The 21,398-nt window shown below is 36.9% G+C and overlaps 1 protein-coding gene across 1 annotated transcript in view; it reads right to left on the reverse strand.

Moving 5' to 3' along the window:
* The window catches only part of LOC145661436 (methyl farnesoate epoxidase-like), a 41,687-nt gene that overhangs the window by 8,849 nt on the left and 11,440 nt on the right, over positions 1–21,398 (reverse strand). Inside the window, exons 2-4 of the mRNA XM_081726742.1 lie at positions 20,972–21,387; positions 14,730–14,835; positions 8,812–8,986 (exon numbers count right to left, since the gene is read on the reverse strand). Coding sequence (XP_081582868.1) covers positions 8,812–8,986; positions 14,730–14,835; positions 20,972–21,387 — 697 coding nt within the window. The remainder of the gene's footprint in view (positions 1–8,811; positions 8,987–14,729; positions 14,836–20,971; positions 21,388–21,398) is intronic.

Here is a 21,398-nt window from a genome sequence, read left to right on the forward strand (position 1 = left end):
CTATTGCTTTCTGTATTTCATATGATACCCATGTTCCAGTGAGGCACCGCTCTTGATCGTTGTGCGTACACGTTGCTGTAGGGTCTGGGTTCATTTCTTCGGCACACGCAGCACACAGTGGAAAGAGTAGTTTCTTGTTGCATCGGTAAGGCAGGAGACCATGATAAAGATGGCGACTTGGTAATATCGTCATTTTGATCAGACCATTGACTTTATTTATTGGTGGTATATTTTCATCACCCTGTAGATAAATTCGTGGATGCCCTACAGGGTATTTAGCACACTTATTTACATAGGGATAAAGCGAGACAATATCGAAATATTTTATTACTTCTCCCGCTTTTTCATCGACTTGGTGGTACAATTTCACGCAATTGGTCCTTCCTCCAAAAAAGCTATCTCTTGGATTTAATGGTCTGCGGTTCATGTACGGGTGATTCTTCAGATACGTCGCCATTGCAGGATTTTGTTTTAAGAACTGATTAAATTCGCACTCCCACATTTCATGTACAATGTACCCCAATTCACGCAGTCTTGCATTTTTTCTTTGCGTTCGTTCATAACGGAATTCCATGGTGTCTTCTGGATTGCTGTAGATGGGCTGATTACGGCCTGTAGTAAAACATACTTTACACCCGTGATAAAAGCAGCCAGCATGCTCGTAGACGTGCTCCTCTAACGTCTCAGGATCTTGGTAGTAGCCATCAACATGGAATCCCGCAATAAACACTTCTTTTTGTCGGGCAGCATGTAAGATTTGTTTTTCTTCGGTTTTTTCAATGTAGGCCAGCCATTGCATTGCAGCGATCGATTGGGTACTTCTCCATCGATAGCCATGTGCCGGTAGAATTCCAATGGTGTTGGGTTTGAGGAAATTCCGGCGGAATACTAGATTGGAAGCACTGGCAATCGTGATCGTCTCCAAGAAGGGATTCACTTTGGTTTCTGTTTCAAATGACGTCATAAACGAAACGCATGCTTGTCGCAGTACATTGACATCTTGAATACAATACTTGAGAATTTCCTTCTGGAAATCAAACGTGTCATTGCGATGATCGTTGTACCACTGCATGAACTTGTTTCTGTCTTCGACGGCCATTTCATTTGCACCATAATACTTCGTTTCTGGAAGTGGTCCAATATACGATTGATTCTCCTTGGTGTTGAAGAAATGCGGGAAGTAGCCTTTGGTTGCGGGTAAATTGAACGCTTTTGACAATTTACTTAATGCCATAGGTAGGAAGTTCAAAGAGTCAATGAACGTCAGGTTATTCAAAGTTAAACTCAGTATCTTGGTCCCATTTAATATGACGTCAGGTCTCCATTGGCATTGTTCTACCATGGTCTTTAGGATAAAATGTCCATCGTATCCCTTAGCGTTGTGCGCGACACAGAAAATCCTATTTATATTGGGACGACGTTCCCGCAAGTACTGGAGAAAATCATAAACTGGATCCGCTCCTTGGAAAATATGCTGGCGCTGACCACACGTACTGCAAGACTGCTGGATATTATTGTTTTCAACACATGCATAACATACTTGTTGTGCAACCAATAAATTTGGAATGTGTACATACGTATTATCGCCAATATTCATGTCCTGCATAGATTCTATATCATAGAATATCAACAAGGCTTTCTTTGCGTGCATGAGTGAAGGAACACCTGGTTTCAAGCATTGTCGATCGGGAAGCATAAAACATTGATGGGATCCTGGAACAATCTTCTTACAAACATTGCAAAAGATCTCATTACAATCATGAAGGCGTTGTCCTGTATGCACAAAAGAATAAACTCTGTAGCATCTAGTACATTGCTTCACCATTTTGCATACAGGTTCCCCTTGATGATATACAATATTACGATGATTATTAAAACATTCTTCGCCATAAAATTGACGATTGCAGTCTTTGCATAATATCGGCGTTTGGTTCTTGTCGCATAGAGGTCTCTGTAAACATTTGGAGCACGTTACAGGACAATTTTTTACATGTTCATTGCGTTTACTATACTTTTTATGGCACGCTTCACAGTAGAACTTGGTTGCAAAACAAGCAGTTAAAGATTGGATGATGTCAAAATGGCCAGCCAAACAAATCAAATTTATGGGAGTGCGATTTTCATCGTTGGGCCCCTCGTACATGATGTCACGGCCTGTGAAACTAGTATACACTGTAATTTTATATTCTTTGAGGTATGCCTGGAATTGTCGAATTTCATTTACACTGGCACCATGATCCAAATTCACTCCTGCATTTGAACATAACGCATTCACTTCATCGTCCACAATACATTTTCTCTGATTTTGATACTGCTTATGTCGTTTCACATCTACATTCTTGTATTTTTTCAGGCCAATAGCAATAACAAGGGCGTACGCCAGACACCTTGAGTCTTGATTTTTTACACGTACAATCCCACGCTTGCAACGTAACAATTCTTCGTTTTGAAGTATTCCTTGGGCTAAACGATCTCCATATCCGTATCCTCTTGGAATATCCACACGATGAAAATGAACGGTAAATGGCTCGTGCAGGAGAAATGCATTGTTACTTTGTAACACTCTTTCGAACGAGGCCCACATCGTTTCAAGTGATAGGTTTCGTGCTTGGCGAAAACTCACCCAAAATGGTTTATTCGTGTTGCGTGGTGATATTACTGATAAACCAACCATCGCCTCATCGTCGACATTGGCTAACAAATGGTCTAGCATTGCTTGGAAACTATTATGTACATACTGTATGATATCGGTTCCTACGGGCGGTGCGTTGAATTGAACTTCGAGCATTCTGCCTTCAATGTTAAATCGTCTATAATGACGAGTGATTTTATTGCGCACAGTAAAACCCGATTCGGCCATGTTAATAAAAGGAGAAAACAAACAAACAGGTACGGTAAAACAAATATGTAATGGGAAAAAAGGAATTGAGCAGCGTGAATTTACTACAAAAGAAAAGAAGAAAGAAAAAATCTTAATCACCTGATAAACAGGAAATCATAACATTCATGATAAATTCTTAACTAAGCAATTCATGTAAAGGTCCTAAGTTTGATTCCTGGCGGTGACGTTCAGAATCTCATTATGAAAGCATATGTACTAGAAATCAAAGTTTTTTTTTAAAATAATTATGTTACTGAAATGAGTGTTTTATTGCTGTCAAACTCGAGAGCATTACATCAGCATTTAACTGACCTACCATTCTATAGTGATAAAAAGAATGCATGAAATGAATGAATGTTTCATCAGTGCTGAGATGTGACAAAGTACGCGTAAGCATTTTTTCTACTCACAACGACCTTTAAATGATGCGTTTGCAAGTTGAAGAGACTCATCGAACATTAACGATACACATACGTAATTGTCGAAACAAAATCTGTATAGCGTATTTTTTTTATTATTATTGTGACTAAGCGGTTAGCGTACATGGTTCGGACGTGGAAGGTCCTGGTTCAAGCCTCGGTGGGTTTGCTTTCCACGTCGGGGGGCATGTCAAGCCTTTTCTGTAATTTAATATTCTCACATGTTATCATACATTCTTTTCAAAACTAAGCTAAATGACTGACGTACACACCTCATAATACATAAACGTACATAAATCGTCTATAATGTCGAGTGATTTCATTGCGAACAGTAAAACCCGATTCGGCCATGATTAAAAAATGAAAACAACAAACAGGTACGGTAAAACAAATATGTAATGGGAAAAAAGGAATTGAGCAGCGTGAATTTGAGTTGATTTTTTGATTTTTTAGTTTAGCGTCCCTTTCAGCAGCGAGGCTATATGAGACGTGGACCTACTGATTAACGTGGAATCCGAACCACATGAGCTCCCCGCCGGGAATCGAACCCTGGTCTCCCACGCCAAAGGTACGTATGCTAACCGCTTAGTCCAGGAAATCATAACATTCATGATAAATTCTTAACTAAGCAATTCATGTAAAGGTCCTGAGCTTGATTCCTGGCGGTGACGTTCAGAATCTCATTATGAAAGCACATGTACTAGAAATCAAAGTTTTTTTTTAAATAATTATGTTACTGAAATGTGTGTTTTATTGCTGTCAAACTCGAGACCATTACATCAGCATGTAACTGACCTACCATTCTATAGTGATAAAAAAAGAATGCATGAAATGAATGAATGTTTCAACAGTACTGAGATGTTAGAAAGTACGCGTAAGCATTTTTTCTACTCACAACGACCTTTAAATGATGCGTTTGCAAGTTGAAGAGATTCACCAACCATTAACGTTACACATACGTAATTGTCAAAACAAAATCTGTATAGCGTAAATCTTTTAACCAAATATTCATGCACTCTTTTTTATTTAAGCGGTTAGCGTACATGCTTTCTAACGTGGAAGGCTCTGGTTCAATCCTCGGTGGGGTTTGCTTTTCACATCGGATCGCTGTCAAGCCTTTTCTGAAATTTAATATTCTCATGCGTTATCATACATTCTTTTCAAAACTAAGCTAAATGGTTGACGTACACGCCTCTGGCCTTGGTTCAATCCCAGGTGATTGCTCGAATATCACGTTAAGCTGAAGGGGCCGCTAATGCTTTCAAAGGGAATCGAACCATATTGTTCTCAGGCATAGTTTCTGAAATTTTGTAATGCATTCTTTTCAAAACTAAGCGCACACATTTTCTGGCCATGGTTCAATTCCCGACGGGTGCTCGCTGAAGGGTCGCTAAACAATATCATTTCTTGTGCTTAGTTTTAATGTGTGGGGGTTCCTGATTCGTACTCCCACTTTCCCATTCCACTAATTTCTTCATAGTCTAAATATTTCGTACTAAAAGTAAAACAGTGTATTCGTGATCCGCCCACAAATATAAAATAAAAATGATTTTCGAATCTTGTGTGAAAAATAAAATCTCACTGAACTTACCTCAAATTCAATGAACAAAAAGTCGGTGCAGTAAAGCTTCTTAAATGAAGACACTTTTAAAAAAGTCTACCTTCTCACTCGATGGTTGAGAGCGGTGTAGGATTTGAAAAATGAAATTTAGATTTTTATTTAGGTCGCTGCGAAAACGATGTCATCATCAACCAATCAGAAACGAGGAAATTTATAAAATGACATCACAACGAACCAATCAAAACGCTCGCTGCTTTTGTCATGAATCACGAACCAAAACGATGTGTAAGAATCGATCGTGACGTCATTCACGTTTCTCAATAGTTACAACATCTAGTATCGCAATTCCGATGCCAATTCCCTTCTGCCAGGATCATGTCACTACCTGTCGTAACTGTGACGACATTTCATTTTCCTCATATTCCATACGAGAATGTCAATGTTTGCTTTTTTTTTCCATGAATCATGCTGACACGTTCGTAGTAAAACAAAAGTAATACAACATCCGCTGACGTTTGCATTTTCAATCATATGTGCTTCTATGTCGTCACACAAAAAAGTCTATCAGCATTTTATTTTAATCCACGAACGGAAGCATTACACTGCCAATTTATTTTCTTAAAGTATAAGTGTATTCTTTTCAAGGATCATGGTTCGAAACCCACCAAGCATGATTAAATCCGATCTCATTTAAGCGGTTAGCATACACATCTTTGGTTTGAAAGACCTGAGTTCGATTCCTGGAGAAACATTTCTTAGGATTTTTCTAAAACTTGGTTTAAATTTCTAGTTCGAAAATTTTAAAAGTTTAGTTCGATAAAAAGTTTGATTTAAAAATTTTTAGATGTGATTTACATCTTTAGTTCGAAACTTTTGTTTTTAAAAAATGTTTTAGTTCGACAAAATTTTGTTTCAATTTTTTAGTTCGAAATTTTTTTGGGTTCGAAAATTTTTTGTTTGAAACTTTTTTTTGTTTCAAAATTTTTAGTTCGAAAGTTTTTTGTTTGAAAATTTTTGTTTAAAATTTTTTAGTTACAAATTTTTTTTAGTTCGAAAAATTTTTAGTTTAAAATTTCTTGCACTCTGCGGAACCGTTTCGAAAAGAATCGGAGCAGTTTAGGTAAAAAAATCTGGCAACACTGTTTCCATTAATGAAGCGCTTACTGAGCGTTTAAAAAATCGCTTAAACTCACAACAATGTGTTATAAGAAATCTACAAGCGACACCCCTCTTTCACCATTGTTACTTCCAGAGACATAGGCTACTAATTCAAGGACAGAATCTCCATCAAGGTAAAAAAAAAAAAAAGCTGGTAATCATCTTATCTGCCAAAGAGAATGATAATATTTAATGTAAACTTCAGTACAATATCATGATACCAAAAAGGTTATTTAAGAGGAGGTTGAACCCTCCATGGGAACTTTAAGGATAACCATAAAAGGGAACTAAATTCTAAAATCCAGGTCTAGGGTGGATCGTCGTCATAGCACTCTGAATGTCTAGCATTGGGGGTGGGTGTGTAAGATTATGCGATTTCTATCAACCAATCAACATCGTGGTACCAAAGCAATCATCTTACCCTAAAATGGAAACAAATGAGTGAGGTGTTTTCCCACGTATTCTGTTCACCGTGTGGCGGGTCTAAGATCATGTGACCTCTGTCGGCCAATCAGAATCGAGGTACCAAAGCACTCATCTTACTCGTAAAAAGGGAACGAATTTCAAAAGTCACAGGGCTTAAGATCACGTGACCTCTATCAGCCAATCATCATCGTGGTACCAAAGCACTCATCTTACCCGTAAAAGGGAACGAATTTTAAAAATCCCAGGGTCTAAGATCACGTGACCTCTGTCAGCCAATCATCATCGTGGTACCAAAGCACTCATCTTACCCGTAAAAGGGAACGAATTTCAAATATCGCAGGGTCTAAAATCACGTGACAGCTATCAACCAATCAAAACACACATCTTACCCGTAAAAGGGAACAAATTTCAAAAATCCCGGGTGAGGGATTTCCCCGCAGGGTGAGTCATGACGTCATACCACGTGACCTAAAAAATTTGAATTTCCCGCGTGGGCGGGGCCTAACGTCACGTGACCTCTCTCAGCCAATCAGAATCGAGAAAATTTTTGCTGACTCGGCGAGATATAACGGGGGGACTACTACTATGTGATATACGGAAAACTGTTAGATGTCAGACATCCTGCAACGGCATGATGTAACGTCTAAGGGCAGTGCCTATGTAGCATACCAATAACGTATGATCCGTACTGATTTCTATAGTAAGTAAGAGGATACCGTATATTTGTACAATATACCGCTGTGCGGAGAACGGATTTTTCTCTGTGTACTTGAAAACATATGGAATTTGAGCACAAATTGCCTAAATATAGAAGATGGTGGCTGGAGGTGGGATTTTCTTGGTATTAGCAATACCAAATGTAACATTTACACAGTTATTGACGCAAATACTGTAGGAATAGGACTGAAATCGTTGTATTGAACCTGAGAAAGTTAGGCAGTAATCTATGCATTAATTCGGTTGGGTTTTATAAATGGCAATTAGTCCATAAAGATACAAGTCGTATTTCCAATAGCACCTCTTCAAGGAAAGCACAGAAGATTAATCAGTCTATATGTATCTGACTCGGACGTCTCACACACCTTAGAAATAACCACGAAACCACCATCGGTTGCCCTGTATGTGAGCACCATGTGTCTTGGCAATAGACGTACACCGGAACTTTCACTGTAGCAAGCTCCGCTGAAGTACAGAAACGGGAATCTTGAGCCACTCTTCCTGGGAGACTCTCTAAAGAGCACGAACAGTTGTGACGAGACACAAGTGTTCTTTTCAATAGGACAAATCCGCAAAAAAATCCATAGGATTTGCGTCAGGTGACTTCACTGGTGTATCCTGAAAGGGACATGGCCTAGATGCCAGTGTTTATTACCAACTGTTACAGAAATCTCTATGTAAATATACGTATTGAGGTCTAATACATAAGAACACGTACTTGAGTTACTGAATTTCTATACAACCCCGCATAGAATTGTTGTATTTTTTCATAAATTGGTGTGAGGATGTTACTGATAAAATGTGGAGTTGATTTAGCAGTTTATGGCACCTGTCGAATCGTTAACTTGCCTTCACAACAATTTCCAGCGACAACTACGAAGTTCCTCAAGTCATTACTTTACACTGACGGATCAAGTCAGAACGTGTTTTTGCGCCTCGTGTAACGTACATTACCGCTCGAGTTTCATCACAATCACAAATTCATGCTTCATCGAGTGTGGCAACAAACATTGATTTTTCTCCGAATAGATGGCGTTGGTAGAGGTGCCCGCAGTGATTCTTTCCCTCCGATGAGACACAGTAAGGACATGTCCACGACTTTTGAAAACGATCCGAAGCTTAATTTGCAACGTAGGTTGTCAGTCACAGATATTGTGCCACATGCAACCTTATTACCATAACATGGTTTCTAGGAGGGTTTTCTGAAGGGCCATTCGGCGCAACTTCCGAGCTACAGGCGAAGTTACCGCAATATACAATGCCTCTTACAGTCCACTCTCCTCACTATTTTAAGGATAATACTCTACCCCAAATACAAACTAATATGTAGATGCGTTCTAATCCATAGGCCATTGTCTCAAATCGTTTTTAAACACGTCATACATTATAGCTAGTACGTCATCTCCAAAGTTGTGACATGAATGTTTATCACTCTTGGTATTGGCTCCGAGAAAGAGGAGAAAATGTATCAAGTAAACCAATACTGAAATTCCCCCCCCCCCCCCCCAAAAATACTCATATCGCAACACTAATTTCAAGCATCACAGTCACATTTTGCGCTCTATAACTCTTTTAAATTTGTACTCAATGTATAAATATGTTTTTGAGTTGGTTTTTAAAATAGATATATAAAACATTTAGCTTCCTACCTGTCCATGTCCGCGAAAGTGGGACATCTTTCTCTTCCAATTAAGGAATCAATCTCTTCGTGTACTTTCCTCTGCATCTCTGGATGTGTAAGCATATACAATACAGCAAAAGCCAAGGTGTTTCCAGATGTATCAGATGAAGCAATGAACAGGTCTATGCATATGTCAATAATATCTGAAAGAGAGTAACAAAACATATATCGTTATTTAGAAATTTCTTTTTTAGTAATTGTTGTCCATAGTTCTAAATTACTTCATGAAATAAGTTTCAAAAATAGTTTGATTTAAACAATGTAGAATTGGGTAAAGTGCTCTGGTATATTTCTATTTTATACAATATTCCCATATTCCTATTATAGGTTATTACAACATAGAGAATATTCGATAAAGCTCTCATATGGCTACTTAAAGAGATACGTGTACATCCCTTTTGCAGAAAGAAAAAGATTGACAACCATTCCCGGACAGTCAAAGAATTATAGTAGGATAGCAGACTGATGGTAATCTTATTGCCAAAGCTCATCGATCCGATGATAACCAACATTCGTTTTCCGTGCAAATGAGTGCTTTTATGGTCTTACTGTGGTTGTGAAACCAGGATTCAATACAATATTTTATTCCTGAGAAAAGTGGTTTTATTTTGCTCAAATAAATTAACTTAATTACATCCTAAGATATTTATGAATCCAGTCCTAAGTAGGTATATAGCAAAATGACTGTAGTTAGTACTATCTAATATCAGTATGCCCATGGATACCTGCTGGATATCCTAAACATGCTATACAGAGTTTTCTAGAGCAAATGGTGCTTACTTTAGTAGTACGCGTAATTACTTCGAACGGTCATACAAGCAGCAGTTGCATATCTGAGGGTCTGATCTGCGATTTTTGCTGCAGACATTGTACGTGTGCAATAGTCATTATTGGATCCATTAAGTTCGATAAGGTTTAGGTTTAAGATTTAGCAGACAAGGGTAGAAGTCATATACCGAGTAGAGTACTCTGAACTGCTAAGTTGACATGTGTTGGTGTATTATCCTACTGGAAGATGGAGTCCGTCAAAGAATATAGATACACTAAGAGGACATAATTGACTATGGTAAAAATGGTACGATGAATTAGTTACACCATTCTGAATGTAGACCAGAGGGGAATATCTTGTGTAGCTTATTGTTTCAATGCCAGAATATCAAGATATACGTAGAATTTTCCTAACCCTTTTCAACTCTATAAACAGTAAAACGGTCATCGATGTATCCAATTTAGAAACAGTTCTTATCTCTAAAAATTATAGCTCCCTATTTACATCGCCACTCTCCGTGCACCACTGAATAGACCTCAGTGATGACGAAGTATCAGGTATAATCAGGGGTAAAAATGCGGGGGAACGCAAGGGAACGCGATCCCCTCACTTACCGAAAATAGCTGTGACATGACATTACGCTATGACATTAACATCCCTTCAACAATTTATTCCTTTGCTTACATGAGAGGTGATGGTGGCTCTCATTACAGTCGTAGTTACAGTCATATCACTTGCAGTGATTAGAACAATTCTGACTAGGAGCTTTCCAGTGCGTCGCCCAAACAATGAGGATTACGACTATTGTGGAACCATTGGCCTCCACTGTGTACACCACCAATGGGCCGGTAAGAGGTTATGACTCACCTCTAGCGAAAATACAATGAAACGGTTACTCGAAATTTGCCAGCCATATTATATTACCATCATATTAGAGGCAGATAGTATAATCAATTACACTTCACTTTATCGCTACATGGTTAGAACTATCATGATAGCACAATGTATCGCTATGATGAGGTTGAAATTCAATTTCCTTCTAAGCTTGAAGCATGAGACGTGAAGTTGAAAGATTATTTATGCTACCTAACACGTGACAAACATTCATTATATCACGTACTCGTTTGGACTGTGGTTATGTTCACGACAAGAAAATAACATACCAACTTATATATCTTCTACTCAAATGCAATTATTACTATGCATATTTGATGGTTTTCAGACCTTTATCGGATTTTAACATTCTTCTGATTGGTGTGGTTTGTTTCCTTAATATAGTGTATATACAACGTTGCAATAACAGAAACAAAAGGACAATTTCAACATCTATGATGACATAATGACCAGCTTCAGATATATCATTACCATATGAATTAATAAGCGTTCATTCAATGCTAAGATCTGTACTATATTATCAATATAGGAGAAACTTACTGAATCCTGTCGACAGCTACAAATTCATAGCACGACTGCTTCACAATCGAAAATATTAATTCAGGATATCCTTCTCAATTGCTAAATAATACAGGGGATGTGTCAGCATGACTTCGTTTCATCAACACATGACCTATTTAACCATTTCTCCATGCATTGCGAAATAACACTACATTTACAGCTTTCGTATATTAAGTACATTTAATAAGTTAGCAGAAGAAATATCCAAATTTTTAGTGTATGATTATGTCAAAGGCAGGTATCTTAAGAATTGATTACGGACGTAAATTTTAGTTTCGACATCACGCTATTACTTATAAAACGCATATAGTAAGAAATGCTAGTGCAATAACATTTAGGGAAGCATAAATCCTAAAGTGTACGGGAAAAAATGTTATTTTTTTTTTTACAATAAGATAGTTTAAGTAATCAAGATACATCGGGATTTTTCCTCTTACATGTTTAATAAAGTAAAAATACAGAAGTGACCATTACATCAGGGAAGATCTAGACGCCGGAATCATAGTCATCCTTATAACTTTCCACACAATATTTCAGCAGGACAATACCTGACCAGAGCTTTCTTCGAGGAACGACGACTACCGATAATTCCCTGGCCTACAGAATTTCCTAAAAGATTGCTTTTAATGTATGTGTGGGATATTGTTTTTCGACATCTTGTACGTCATTGCCCTCTAAAAGACAGTACCAACGTATTGTGGACGTGGACACAACAGCGTGTTAATACACTCAATTTCTTTTTATTCACTGCCACGATATATAAAGTCTCACAAAGTACGTGTACACATAACGCTATGCAGATTACGAAGACTAAATGTGTAGCAGAGTTACGAAGTTGTAGTACAGATATATACCCACGGAGAACACATCGTCAATCGTCGTCAAGCAACGAAGATTGATGAAGTGAATAACATTTCTGGATAACAGGAGCCAAAACACCGCAGAAGGTATCAACCTCCAATGATTGATCATCACCTTCACTCTCTACGAGGTCTGGTCTCTTAGAGATCCATTATCCATACCACTCTCTACGACTTCTCGTCTCTGGGAGTTTCTTTTGCTAGGACACTGATTTCACTATTCTCTAAAATGCCTGGTCTCTGAGAGGTACTTATACACATTCCTTGGCTGCAAGAGCCTTAAATCCTGTCACCTTAGAACTCTTGAGCACTGGGTTTGCACAGACTCACCATCAAACCAAAACTATCCGAGAGAAAATTATATTTGAACTATGGTTTTCATTACTGCTTTGTGTATGAATATTTTTTATAATAAAAGATAATTCGGAAAGTCCAAAATTTCCCGTGTATCATTCTTAGCAATACCCTAAGAGACAGAATTATACAATATATACAGGGTGGGATATTTGATACTATCTGATATATCTTGATGACCTTGTAACTTTTAAACTAATGGAAAAAAGGGATGAAATTTTCTATCATGCAAATATCGCCTGGGGGATATTGTTAGGCATATCTTTGGAATAGCACAAGTCTAACAATGTTGCCAATTCAACATAAAAATGTATTTTTCAAATGCCACTAAATCAAATTAATACATATTTCAAATCTCCATGGGAACTAACAACATACAATACTACACTTGTTATGCAGCGTTGCAACTTCAGGACAAACATAAAAGACAACCACATTTTGAAGGGTTTGTACAACAATAATGACGCAAATGAAACAGACAGGGTAGTAAACATCGACAGTAACTTACGGTCTAACAACACGGTCATCATATGACGTATTTCCAACAACTAACAACAAAGTTACAATGAGCTCAAAATTTAACTCTCTTGAAAGGACATTATTTCGAAAAAGTGTTCAGATAGGTATCAATTCCAATTAAATATGTGATTTCCGACAGATATAAAGATAACAACGCCGTTTATCAGCAATTTGATATATCAAACCATTCCTGAAATATGAAAAAAAGAATGTAAAAGTTTTTATTTTTAAAAGTGGCGTATTTTTGAGAATTTTTAAAACAATTTTTGATTTATTTTGCTTCTATAAAATTGAAACAATACTTTTTAGTAAGTGTAATTGCAATAAGTTCTCGGAATTGTATACTTTTAAGCAATGTTTTAAATATAAACATTTTTATCGTATCTCCTGAACAGTTTGAGATATCAAATAATTGTAAATGATATTGCGATCCTCGCATCCGTTGAAAACGATTTCTTTAATTTAATGAGGTACTTATCTAACAAGGGACATCACCCAATTGTCCGGCTCCAATTTCAATGAAATTTCTTTTGCTGATAGAGGACATGCATTCATTATTTGTGATGACAGACATTTTTTGCCATGGTGAATGTTTTCTATTTTTTAATTAATTTTTAAGAGTTGTGATGTGGTTATTAGAGATTACTGCAGAAGTCGATTACTACCCTTTGTAAACGAAGGGGAAAGACGTATAATAGGTATGACCTTGAAGGCAGCCATCTTGAAATCCGCCATTTTGAATTAAGGTCAAGTTTCTAAAATGGGAATAGAATAATATGATACATAATTTCGAGCTAGAATTTAATCAGGAAGACAATGGGGAAAGTTAGTTTTAAGATACGCTCATTTGGGAAAAAGTTACAGACATATTAATTGTTTATACTTACTATGTGCGTAAGTCCCTTACCTCCGCTTTTAACCAGCGTATTAATGATAATAAGTGGATGAAAGCTTCGGTTATACATATTATGCCTAGAGGGAAGTAATACGGTAAGGGTATCCTTGACGGCAGTCATCTTGAAATTCACCATTTTGAATTAAAGTGAAGTTTCGAAAAATGAAAACCATGTTATATGAAACCTCATTTTAATAGCAAATTTTCCCCAAAAAGCCAATGGTATGCTTATTTTTTTTCTATATTTAATCAGTATGAATTTAGGACTGCTTCTAATGTGCACCAAACGTTCATTAATCGATCTTTCAAATTGGCAACACTCCTAATTTTCACGGCTTGTTTTAAGATTTCAACTGGCACTTTGCAATTGTTGCCTGGCTCATGTTTTCTAAATTTATTACATTTTTTAAGAGTTGCGATTTGTCAGTTCATGATTAGTGTTGGGATAAGCATCCAGCAATCTTTCTGAATTTTGAAGACTTGCCATGTAAAACCTATGAGGCTACTTCACAGTTACAAGAAAGAATCAAAAATATATAAGGCTACTTCATAGTAATACAAAAGAATCAAAAATCTATGAGACTACCTCACAGTGACACAAAAGAATCAAAAATCTATTAGGTTACTTCACAGTGATACGAAAGAATTAGAACATCTATGAGGCTACTTGACTGTTATAGAAAAGAATCAAAATTCTATGAGGGTACTTCACAGTCGTACAAAAGAATCAAATATCTATTAGGCTACTTCACAGTGATAATCAAAAATTTATGAGGCTACTTCACAGTGATACGAAAGAATTAAAACATCTATGAGGCTCCTTTACTGTGATACAAAGTAATCAAATACTTATGAGGTAACTGACTAAAAACCTATGAGGATACTTTTTAAGATGAACCAGAAGAACCTTTTAAATGACTTTTATTATAATCAATTACAAATTCAAATTCTAATTTTCATTCAAACATCAACAATATTACAACTAAATATTTTAACATTCGAGAAGAGTATACAAAGTTTAATTAATCATTTACCTCCTACTGTTATAGATTTTTCCTTTGATTGTTCAATTAATAAGCAGTCAATCAGATCTCTGGGGTTATTTTCATCCAGTGTATCCTTCCGCTGTGCAATTTCCTTCTGGAATTTGAAGATAACAAAACTGTATTTAAGATTAGACATATTTTTGAGTAACAATAATGAATTTCGTTAACAAGTCTACTAAAACCTAATTTAAAACCAACCTGCAAGGTAGCCCAACATAATTATTTATATGACGCTTGACTGACTCTAGTGTTTGTAATTCGGGACAAAAGTTCCGATAGGGTAACACTATGTAGCCTGAGATGCCAATGTTCACGGTCACTATACCATACCAGTGCGAGTGTGGCTGGACGAAATATTCCCGAACCGCTGGATTTATCGACGTGGGTCTGTTGAGTGGCCAGCTCGATCTCCCGATTTGATACCATCAGAGTTTTTCTTATGGTGTATTTTAAAGGACAAAGTATATCAACATCATATATGCAATTTTGCCGAACTACGAGAAGCTATCACAAAAAAAGTTCCACAGGATACCAGTACAGGTTTGTCAAGCTATTTGTAACAACATTGGTCTTCTTTTCTAGGCATGTATCGATTTGGACCGTGTCGAGCAGAACAGAGTAAAATTCTTGTAAGAATAAGTATGAGAGTAATGTATTTATGTTCAAGTCATGTTCTCGTTCATGTTAGTTTCTTTACCGCGTCTTTTAATCATCATATATATAATTACGGGTCACCCTCTATAGAACATCTTAATATTCAATTTGAAACTAAATATAAACAGTAATGAATTATATTCTGAAACGAACTACACTGTGGAGTTTAAATTCATATTCGAAAGAATAACTTGAAGAGGTTAAAAATTAAGTAGAAAATATTTCTAACCATTGGTACCGTGTTATACTCAGAAGATAATATCCAGATAGTCGCAGTATACACATTATGTTCAAACTAGCAAAAATCTGCCTCCGAAGCCAAACTGCTTTTTCGTCAATATTTTTTGAAAATTTTTCTCAATTTTTGTTTGGAGTAGGAGGATAATGAATCTCTGTACCCTGTTAAAATCTACATAGATAGTTCGATTCGTTTCAATTTTGTTGAGAAAATAATAATACATAAGGTATTTATGCTGATTTGTCGCTTATTTTATGAACTTCTACACTGAGAAAAATCCGTGCTCCGGACAGCGGTATATTGTACAAATATACGGAATCCTCGTGCTTACTACAGAAATCAGTATGGGTCATAGATTATCCATATGCTACATACGCACTGCTCTTAGATGTTACATCATGCTTGCAGGATGTCTGACATCTATCAGTTTTCCGTATATCACATGCATAGAGGAGGGTTACCAAAGAGCACGCACGCCCTAAGAGCGCGCAGTGCCAATTACCCTGAAGTGGTAACACACAGAATTGTTATTGCTACGCTGTTTGATGCGTCTTTGTATTAGAGTTGATACGAAGGAAAGGGAAGTTAACGGATCGCTGCAAACAGAAAATACAGCTAAAAATAACTTTTTTGAATTCTTGATGTAATATTTTAACACCCTTAGTTAAGAAATTATTTTGATATAGCAGTTAACTACACTACCTTTGTTGCATGGTAGAAAACATGAATTCAGATTGAATTGTTTACCATGGCTTTGTTTTGGGGGTCTTGCATGTGCAGCCACTTGGATGAATTTTACTCGAGTTGGCTGCTGTTTCCCAAAGAGTGCGCGTTAGTGAGTTACCAAAGAACGCGCACGTACTCTTTGGGAGAATTTCTTTGATAATGTGTGTGGATAGCGGCATTCATTGTACAGACTGTGGTTATTCTCATCAGTTACTCTCGGAGTGTAATATGATGTTTGAATGGATTGTAGAATTATTTGTAATTGTTTGTCTTCGATTCAAGCACCAACTGTAAATCATATATAAGAAGTATTTTAAATTCACAAAATTTCTTAAATTACAATGATGATGTGGTGTTCTGCCTGAAGGTAGGCCTTTGGTCCATGGTAGTTTGCCATTGCCTTTCATGGTATGATGATGCTGTCCTAAGAAGTGAGGAAATGATCAAAATAAAGATTCTGGAAGTGTTCTGGAGGAAGATGCTGAGTGAAATATGGCTTCGATTACGATTTTAATGAAACCACGAATTAAGAATTAAAAAAGACATACACTAAAGGTGTTGTTCAGGATTTTTTTCCAGTTGGTGGAATAATGTAATGAAATCACGAACTAAGAATTTAAAAAAAAAATCATCATTAATTTTACTCATAAAAATCATAATTTGTGGGTGAAACTAAACGAAGATTTTCTTTAATTTCGTGTACGTTCATAATATATTCTTTAAAACCACATGGACGTGTAATCAAGATATTGTTGGAAGCAAAAGCAAAATAGTTTAGAATCGCCTGTATACGAATAATTGGAATCAAACCTTAGCGTAAATAAAAGTTTACGAAGGGGTTTAGGTTTCAAGTATGATAGGTGTTAAAAGAGCCCTCTTAGGGACCGCAAAACGCACTCTTTGGGACACTGGTCCTTAAGAGTACGCATTTGAGTTTTTTTTTTAACTTTTTAACGTATATCTCCATTTCTACATCTAGTAGTAAACTTTTCTATTTCTTACAATGTAGCCTAAACTTCAATTAAAATTTTGTACAATTTATATAATTTTTGCTTCATTACTTTCGGAGCTATTTGAAAATGAATATTAAGTGCGTGCTCTTTGGTAACCTTCCTCTACACTTATTTTACATTCCTCAGCTATATGTTATATGCGATCATTTGTATGTGAGATCCTGACAGCCTATATTGTTTCAGACGGAAAGTACGTATAGATGGAACACTTATACGGAAAATATCATAAAACATGTCGTTTCCAGTTATTCGTCTGCTGTACATTAAGTCCAAAAACTACAGGAATTACGCATGTAACCTACCTTTTCAAATACGCCACCTACATTTTTTCTCAGTGTAGTTCATTTCTAATCTCAGAAGAGTTGATAACATCAATATTCTCCAGTAAGAAGAGTTCAATGTTGCTTATTACAACAATTACCTAGGTACATTAGATTTCTTGTATTTAATGATATTTTAGGTATGTTTGAAGATTAAACTTATACTTAGAAACGTAAGCTTGTCACTTACATATCACATAAAAACATAATAGTTTTTGACTAAAGCTGGGTTGTTATTTTACAAGAATCTTGTAACTGTTATAAAAAAAAAATCTTGCAACCCGATCTTTCTGTTTAGTGTTTATTCATTACAGTTGCTGAAACAAGAAAGGTATCTCCACTCATGCAGCACTGCACTCTAGTGAAAAAGTAGTGAACCTCGTCATTAAGAACGAGTATTTTGGTGCGCTTCTCCTCCCCGTCTAAAAGATGCGCTTCTTCTCCCCGTCTAAAAGAATCAGTTGTTTCGGAAGCGACGAAACTGTTTTTCCTTTATGTCAGTGGGAGGGCGATAGCAGGTAGCAAGCAAGACGACCCTGAAAGTTGTACATGGTTTGACTCCTTGCAAGATGAAAACAAAGTGTTATATTCCTTTCAAGACTATGCTTACATGGAGAAATATTGTAGGGTTTCGAGATTTTTTAATGACAGCTAACAAGATTCTTGAAAAATGACAACCCAGCTTAAGTTTTAGTTTCTCTTAAACAGTACGGCAATAAAGTTCCTGAATTGACATTTTTATTATTTTCTTCATTCCTTTCTTGTTCTTTCTTTTTGTGCAGCCATAGACAATGGCCTATCGCAGGAACAAGAATAGTGTCGTGAGTACAGTCTGTCACTGAACTGAGAAAAGTGTCAACATGTTCCGCCCATCAGTCAAACAGTGGACTTAAATAATTGTACACGCAGCGCGGTAACACGGAGATGTTCTCAGCATAGATCTAAGGTTGCAATCCATGATTTGAAAAATAATAGCAATCTGCCATGAATACTTATGATTTAATACATTTTTTCGGGCATGAAATATTATACCTTGCAACTTTGTTCTCGTTTATTAAAAAAAAAACTCATACCATGATCATAGAACCAACAATAAGGTACTGCAGATGAGGATTCCCACATCCGTCCTACTTACGTTATTGTAATTCTAGTTACCTCTAAATCGTTTGGTTAGATTTACATTGAATTGCACCACCCAAGCGTGACTTAATGTTACGTGATATTATCATCAGGGCAAATGCGAAAAACACGAGCAACCTTGCGTAGCTTCTAACCCCCTTCGTTCGCTGACGCTCGCTCAGCTATGTTTCGTAGCGTAAGTAAATCGCTCTTTTTTAATCAATAAAGTTGTGTTTGCAAACTGGACTAATACAACGTGACATTACGTCATGACCGGATGGTGCAACTTAAATGTAAATTTAACTACAGCCGCATCTAAATTTTAGATTATGTGAATTTTTGTGATAGTGTAGAGACTTTACTTTGAAACATTCAATAATAAGTATGGTATTCTATGGTATTCTATGGTCATTTCTCAGCCTTTATTCAGGAAGTGCCGAACGTGAGGATTCACTTAAATTGGGAATTTGAAATTCAGTATAACAACTCTTTATTTAAAATAAAAAGAAAAATGTGATTCAACATTTTGAAATAAATGAAATGAAGTAAAATGTTTGAGTTTTAGTCCCACGATTATGCCAGATGGGCTAAAACAGAAGGTGTTGATGAGAAATGAATAAAATTGTCGAATGAAGAAAGTGGAGGGAAACGGGGTAACCCCGAGGAAACCCACGCACACGGTGTTTGTCTACTAGAAAGCCCAGCTGGGATCGAATCAGGGACCCCACGCATCAGAGGTGAACGCTCTACCACTAAGGCATCGCGGACCACCATACTGGAAGATCCCGAATTTGAAGAGAAAGGGAAAAAATGTTCAATATTCAAATTTCTGATTTTATATACAACCTCTGTCCAGAAAGTTCGCTGAACATGTCTATATTTAAAATAGATTGTCTTTCCTGAAACAGCAGTTATTGTTGTTCTTCGGAGTAATGTCCCATGATGGTAATGCACTTCTGGAAACGGTTGTACAAATCCTGGAAATTCCTGGCATATTCATCTTTAGGGATGGTCTTCAGCTGGATCGTTACAGTACGTTAGATGTCCTAAATGCCCAAAAACATCTGGCATGTCGAGACTGATTTTAGTTTGAGGAACATGAAAATGTCCAGGGGAGACAAATCTGGGGAGTAGCGTGGAGGATTGAGCGACAACTCCCCTGTTGGATAGAAACTGCTGAATCAGAAAGGCAATGTGTAACGGGACATTTATCCTTAAGCAGGTTCCACTTGTCTTGCTTGGTGTACTGGGGACGTATCTGCTTGATCTTTCTCAGGATTTGATTAAGTATTTCCACGTATATAGCGGTACTTGGTGCCCTCATGAACGAATACTTTATGGATAAAACATCAGAGTCGAAGAGCAACACAAACATTGTCTTTTGCACTCTCTTTTTTTATGCGGCCCTGAACAACGCCACTTCATAATTTGACGCTTGAATCGGAAGCAAAGCTTGCGTTTATCTAAATGTTGGGTCAGTATGAGGTGGGCCGTCTCACGACCAGTTTCCCCTTCCTACGCTATCATTCACACTGTTACATGACGATCCTGGGGAAAAGATCCTTCATGTTCTGAAGGTTATCCGAGGTGCGTGCAGTTGCAGGACGGCCAATTCGGGGAACGTCTTCTACGATGCTGCATACTTCTCATAAACGTTTGAACTACTCACAAACATACTGCAAGGTGACAGCACATTCTTCGTAAACTATTGTCAGCAATCATTAGTCTATTTAGCTTATTTTCAAGTTTGAAACAGAACAGCATATTCGCACGGACTACACCTTCACTCTACTATGGGCTGTTCACACACGATATGTGAATTCGCAGCTCCACCGCTAGAAAACTTGCTCTGACACGTTTTGAGTTGTCCGGTGCAAGATGCGTCAGTGACATACTTTTACGACTGTGAGCAGTATGACGTTATTCAGCGAACTTTCTGGACAGAGGTTGTCCATTGCATCGTATTCATCCTGTGCGAAGATAGGACATTTCTGCTACTAGTTATAATAATTATATAGTGCTTATTTTACCTTCATCCACTTTGGCATTACTTGCAAATTACCAGAGATAATTATCATTCTTTACCCATAGTAAGTTAGGATTTTAGTGAACAGATTTTTCTATTAAGTAAGTAACAGTTAATTAATTGAGCCAACATACCTTCATATAAGATCCAAATGTATCTCTCAAATTTGTCATAGCATTGTAGCCTGTAGCTTCAGGGAAAACGTATCTTAATGGTGGACACACAAAAAGCAATATAAGACCACTTAACGAATCGTTAAATCTATTTATACATTTAAGCATGACGTTTACTAATGGATCGTCATAATTAAAAGTTGCACTAGTAATCATTCTCCATATGACGTTTGTTATAGGCGCGTAAAATGCAAATTTCATATCAATGCCATGACTTCCTGCAATACTACTACGCTTCTTAAGATGCGAAACAAATTCCTTTGCCTCCTCAACGATTTGAGTCTCCATATTTTTGGTCCCAAAACCTAAATCTTTCAACCATCTTTGGGTAGATCTTCGGTGAATTTTCCATTTAGGACCATTTAAAAATGTTAATCCTGAAAAAGAA

This window comes from Thermobia domestica, chromosome 10 (genome assembly GCF_964235325.1).
Source record: "Thermobia domestica chromosome 10, izTheDome1.hap1.1, whole genome shotgun sequence".
NCBI lineage: Eukaryota > Metazoa > Arthropoda > Insecta > Zygentoma > Lepismatidae > Thermobia > Thermobia domestica.